This window comes from Charadrius vociferus, unplaced genomic scaffold (assembly GCF_000708025.1).
Source record: "Charadrius vociferus isolate BGI_N301 unplaced genomic scaffold, ASM70802v2 scaffold104, whole genome shotgun sequence".
NCBI classification, from domain to species: domain Eukaryota; kingdom Metazoa; phylum Chordata; class Aves; order Charadriiformes; family Charadriidae; genus Charadrius; species Charadrius vociferus.
The window spans coordinates 76,611-82,804 of NW_009648255.1; the positions used below are offsets into that span (position 1 = coordinate 76,611).

Here is a 6,194-nt window from a genome sequence, read left to right on the forward strand (position 1 = left end):
GCCCTAGCCGGTCCCGCGGCGGTTGAGGAGTTCGGGACTTTCCCCGCCCTGCAGAGAACAAAACGTTTTCTCGTTAATGAGAATTTTTGGGGGGGGACAACACCCTGTCTGCAGTCCCAGCTCATGGCAGGGATCCTCTTAGGGGTTCGGCTGGGCCCAGATCTACAAGTCCTTTTTCGTAATGGTATGTGGAGCATGTTAATGGCATGTGTGCCATCCAGCAAAGAAACTGGATTTCCTTAGAGACAAAACTGATTTTGGAATTTTATGTAAGCTTTGAGAATGTCAGATGTTCTTTGTAATGTGCTACAGTAGGTAAAGAGCTCAAGAACTGTGTCATCAAGTCTTTAATGGCTTATCAGTACCGATTCTTTTTTTTAAGGAGACTATCTGGTGACAATTGAAGAAAAAAGCAGAGCCACTTTCCTCAGAGCGTATGTGAACTGGAGATGCATGTCTGCGGGGAGCTCTCGTGTTTGTGTTCGGATGGTGGGTCACAAGATGGAAGAGTCATACAGTGAAACCCTGAAAGAACAGATGTCAATTGTGGAAATGCCACTTTCGGATCCTCCCCTGTGCATTTCATGTTGTCCTGTAAACGGAGATCTTCTCGTGGGCTGCAAAAATAAACTAGTCATGTTCCGTTTAAAATACTTGGTCATAAACCATAATTTGACTGTGTTAGACTTCGAACGTTCCTTAATTTTGCACATTGATAACCTCATACCTGCTGACGTTGCATTTTGTGCAGGACATATAGCCATAACCACAGAGCTGGATGTTCTGATCCTGAAACTGGAACTGGTCCAGCAAAGTGCGGACAGGTCAGAGCAATGCGCACAGAGCGTGAGCACCCTGGAAAAGCCTGTGGACGGAGGTAAGTACAGAAATTAAATTATTTTTTTTTATTTCCAAAAATCTTCTAACTGATTCCTGTTATTGTCAAAGTAGGCGCAAGCAAGGTCATTGCCCTTCAGGAAATATTTCCAGATCATCTTAGGACTGTCAGCTGAGTATTCTAGTGCATGAAAAGGTGTACCACCTGCAGTTGGAGGTAACACTTAAAACAAACATGCGGTCATTCTGCAGACCCTTTCAGGACAGAGCAGACATAGAGTTTGGTCCCTGTTTTGGGGTGTCACCATGGGCCAAATCAAAGTGGTAGTAGTTCAGTGTTCTGCGTTCAGAAAAATTGCTCCATCAGTGTCACTGCCCAAATAACTGCATCTCTTCTAAGGGACCGGTGGGAGGCCAGATGGAAGAAGCATCTCGTGAACCTTGAAGCGGACCATGCATACTGGCTTACGTGTTTAAGAACGCTTCTGTGGCGATGCGTATGCACTTTTGTAACTGTTGATAGGCTCAGAACCTGCATGAACAAGGTGGCAGCAAATTCTTCTTTTTCAGTCTTCTGTCTTATTCAGGGGGTTGCTTTAGAATCCTGGAAATCTCAGAAATAGGTTTACTCAGTAAGTTTCATTCCTGTGTAGTCAAGAAAACAACCTGTATGTAAGGAATACCTTTCCAAACGTAGCAGATGAACACCAGCAAACCTTAGGAAAATCCTTCATTTATAATTGAAGAAACTTAAAACAGAAAAGGATGGTCTTTTAGAAATGGAAGCTATACGTATAAAAAATTTAAAGGTAAATAAGACTTGTCACATAGGGAAAATATAAACTGGAATGTTCTTCATTGAGTGAAGATGTATCTTAACTCAGATAGTGGCATCCTGCCCCCAGTTGTTTTTATTACTAAAAGCTAAACAGAAAAACTCAAATTACTTTCTGAGTGCAGTCAGGATTTGCTTTCCAGAACTTAAGTGATTTTAAGATAACACAGCTTTCTATCATCGCTGCCTTTTCCTTCTTAAAACCTCTTTAACCAAATGATGTTTTTTGATGGCCAGCCATCTGCAGTACAGGTTGCCTTGGACTTGCCTTACGATGAACAGGTTACCTGTTCTTTCCGAAATCTTGACTCTTAGGTATTAAGACTATTGAGGCTTAAATGAAGGATTGTCCCGGTTTGAGGTAAAACAGAACCAATTTTCTGTTCAGTAATTTTACTTTTTAGCTAAGCTTCTTCTAACTAACTGACCTCTGAAAGTAACAGCACATTGTGCAGACACTGTTCGCTCCCAGAGTGGTAAGACCTGATTGTTTATAGCTGATGCCCGGGCATGGTGTGCAGAGAGGCTCTTGCTTATACTTATTGCTGTAACACCCAAGGGCAGCTCACTTTGTTATTTGCCCTGTTGGAGGGTCGGCAGTGGAAAAGCGTCGAGGGGTCCCGCTTGCAGGGAGGAGCAGAAAGGACAGGTGACTCAAAACTGACCAACGGGGTATTCCATCCCATCTGCATCATGGTCAGTATAAAAGCTGAGGGATCAGATGGTCAGGGCTCTTCCTTCAGTGGCCGGTGTCTGAGGAGGACTCTGTCTGCCTCTGATCCCAGTCTTGAATCCAGATCCGGAATCCAGTTCCTGTCCGTCACTGAGCCCAGTGTGGGACTTCCCAGTGTCACCGGTGAGGTGATCCTCATCCTGTGAGCCCGATATGATTTTGTATATATTGCATATATTTCCTTTTTTTTATTACTTTATTAATTTATTGATATTTTCATTAAAGTAGTATAAGTCTCTTTCTCTCTCTCCCCTTTCTCCTTGGAGAGACATGTTGGGGAGAGCGTCTATCGTTTGTCTCAGTGGCAAGTCCAGCCTAAATCATGACAAGGATTGTTCTCATCTTCTAGCATAGCTGTTTTCAAAATCTCATGGTTTGAGGAAGCCAATGCTGGCTAGGTAGTTCTGTTTGGAATATTTAATTGATATTGTGTCTTACCAATTTCTTCCTGCCAAATGAACTGTTTGAACAATTAATATAGCATTTTCATTGTTAAGGTGTAAAAGATGAAGGCCCTTCAACACACACTTCGCAGCCTGAATTAGATGAGTTCATCATATGTCAGAAGCCGGTGGAACTGCTTGGGGAAGAAAGTAAGCTATGTGAGATACCCGTCACACTGGAATCCACAGAGTTATCTACAGAAGGCACAAAGCGCTTCCAAGTGCAGTATCTGCTTTTCAGGTATTCCAAACGTATTTTTTCCTTTGTGGGTTAATTTACTACAAGAAACAAAAACGAGCTGTGGCTGACATCTTGTGGAGAGAAAAATCCTGATATTTTAACTTCTGGGTTTTTTGTAAGTTTTGGTGTTTTGTTTTTTTTTTCACTGAGGAAATAGTGTGATACCAGAGAAAGCCCATTTTTTAATAGAATAGAATATTTCAGTTGGAAGGGACCTGTAACAATCATGTAGTCTAACTGCCTGACCACTTCAGGATGGACCCAATGTTACAGCAAACTATTAAGGTCATTGTCCAAATGTTTTTTAAACATTGGCAGGCGTGGGGCATCGACCACCTCTCTGGGAAGCCTGTTCCCGTGTTTGACCACCCTTGGGGCAAAGAAAGGGTTCCTAATGCCAAGTCTAAACCTGCCCTGATGGATGCCACTTTGAACCATTGCCAGGCGTCCTGTCCCTGGATCCCCAGGAGAAGAGCTCAGCACTCCCCTCTCCACGTCCCCTCTTCGGGAGGCTGTAGAGCAATGAGGTGGCCCCTCAGCCTCCTTTTCTCAGAACTAGACAAACCCAGAGTCCTCATACACTCCCCACAGGACATACCTTCCAGCCCTTCACCAGCTTGGTTGCCCTCCTCTGGGTGCGTTCTAGGACCTTCACATCCTTCTCAAATAGTGGGGCCCAGAGCTGTACACAGTGGTCTGGGTGAGGCCGCACCAGTGCTGAGCACAGCGGGACGATCCCTGCTCTTGATGGGCTGGTTGTACTGTGTTCAGTGCCCCCTAGGTGCGGTCTGCCCTCTTAGTGCCAGGGCACACTGCTGGCTCCTGCCGAGCTGCTGCCCACCAGCACCCCCAGGTCCCTTTCTGCATGGCTGCTCTCCAGCTGCTCCTCTCCCAGTTTAGACTCGCGCTTGGTGTTACTCTGTCCTGGGTGCTGAATCTGGCACTTGGACTTACTCCATTTCATGCTGTTGATGATTGCCCAATACTCCAATCTATCTAGATCCCTCTGCAAGGCCTCTTGAGGGACCTGAAGAGAGTCAACAGCATCTCCCAGTTTGGTATCATTATCAAGCTTGCTAATGGGGCATTAAACTCCTGCATCCAGATGAGGGATCACAATGTTGAACAGTACTGGCCCTAGGATTGAGCCCTGAGGAACACCACTGGTGACTGGTTGCCAGCCAGATGTAGCCCCGTTCACTACAACCCTTTGAGCCCTGCTGTCCTGTCAGTTCTTCACCCAGCACACTGGGAACCTGCTCATCTCACAGTTGGACGACTTTTGGCCTTGGAAATTCTAAGTTTCATTTTATTTGTGGAATGTGACTAGTTGTTACAATTAAATTAGAATAGAACTTTGGTGGTTTTTCAGATCTAGTGATGTTTAATGTCTGCTTTCATCATACATCCTTGTATCCTCTGAAGAGCATGTGTGGCAGCTTCTCTTGTGGTGTATCAGAAGGGATGGTCTTTTGTCAGCATAGAGAATGACAGAATCATTTAGGTTGGAAGGGACCTCCTGAGACCATCTAATCCAATACCCCACCCTTCTCAAGCAGGGTCAGCTAGAACAGGTTTTCCAGGACCTGTTCTAGCCAATTTTTGACTCTTTCCACAGATGGAGAATCCACAACCTCTCCCGGCCACCTGTTCCAGTGTCTGGCCACTCAGTTTTTATACTTTGATGCTGAACTGGCAAAACCAAATTTTACATACCTTATTCTGAAGCAGCTTGTGTGAAATTTAGGAATTTGGGATCCATCTAATCTAGGATTAGATATTAGGAAGAAATTATTTACTTGGAGGGTAAAGAATGCGGTGAGACACTGGAACAAATTGCCCAGAGAAGCTGTGGCTGCCCCATCCCTGGAGGTGTTCAAGGCCAGGTTGGACGGGGCTTGGAGCAACCTGGGCTGGTGGGAAGTGTCCCTGCCCAGGGCGGAGGGGTTGGCATGAGATGATCTTCAAGGTCCCTTCCAACCCAAACCATTAGGTTATTCTATAAATTCTGTTACTGTTTAGAGAAGCCTACTTTAAAGGATTATACAAGACTGATCAGCAGTCCTGTCTGGGGGACCTTAATCAAGGTACTGCCTTCTCTTTATTCTGCAGCTTTCATCAACTCCAGCCGAAGTGATACTTATTTGAGTACCTCTAAAAAAAATATTCTCCCTTTCTCCAGCTGGCAGAGGGAGTCTACCAAGTATCTTAAGCACTAAGAAACTATACTTTTTATGTTGTTAGTGATCAAAGCCATTAAAATTTTATCCCAAACTGAGGAAGAATTGCTGTCACAGTCCAGCACTGAATTCCAAAGCAAAGCAGGAAAAAGGATGACACATAATAGAAAAGAAAAGTAGGATTGGAGATGGCACCATGTTACATATTGCTCAGTTGAGTAAAAAGAGAGGAAAAAAAGGGTTAAATTGAGGTTCAAATCAATTGCAATGCATCTTCCAGTGATCTCAGACTTTGACATGCATCTTGTAGACAAGTAAAGAAAGAGGATTTTTGGTTGCAGGTACTCAAGATCGTTATCTCTGGCTATGCCAAGTGCTTCTCCGCATTCCCATGCTAATGACAGTAGTAGCAGGAGTGCACATTGTTGTTGAGTCTGAAAACATCAGCTATGCCTGTTACAGGTAGTGCTGTTTGCTTGTCCAAAGTAGCTCATCATCATTTCTCACTGAGGTCTCATGTTGTTTTGGATTTTTTTCTCTAGACGTTTTACACCGGACCAGTCGCCTTTTGGGTTTTGTGAGGAGACAAAGCTGCACTCTGTTCAGCTGCTTCCCATGTATCGGACAGGTACACGGATACGCAGGCGCGCATTGTGGCCTCTGTCACGGAAGACCTGGGGAAGGAAGGGGCTTCTTTGTATATTTTTGTTTTGTACCCCGTTTCCGTGTGATTTGTTCTTAAATTAAGGTCTTTCCTTCCTTTTCAATGATTTAAACTGAGCTTCTGTTAACAAAAAAGTCTTCTAAGTTTCTCCAAGTTCTGTGTAAACCTTGAACTAAAATATCAACTCACCACACCAGAAGAAGACGACTAAATCAGCTTTTATCAGTTCTCTACTGGTTAATGTTAAAACAGTCACTCTTT

At 44.2% G+C, this 6,194-nt stretch overlaps 1 protein-coding gene across 1 annotated transcript in view; it reads left to right on the forward strand.

Annotated features, from left to right (window-relative positions):
• Positions 1 to 387: 387 nt before the first annotated feature.
• HPS3 (Hermansky-Pudlak syndrome 3) overlaps positions 388 to 6,194 on the forward strand; it is a 20,503-nt gene continuing 14,696 nt past the window's right edge. Inside the window, exons 1-3 of the mRNA XM_009884376.1 lie at positions 388 to 877; positions 2,903 to 3,089; positions 5,812 to 5,897. Coding sequence (XP_009882678.1) covers positions 454 to 877; positions 2,903 to 3,089; positions 5,812 to 5,897 — 697 coding nt within the window. The 5' untranslated portion in view covers positions 388 to 453. The remainder of the gene's footprint in view (positions 878 to 2,902; positions 3,090 to 5,811; positions 5,898 to 6,194) is intronic.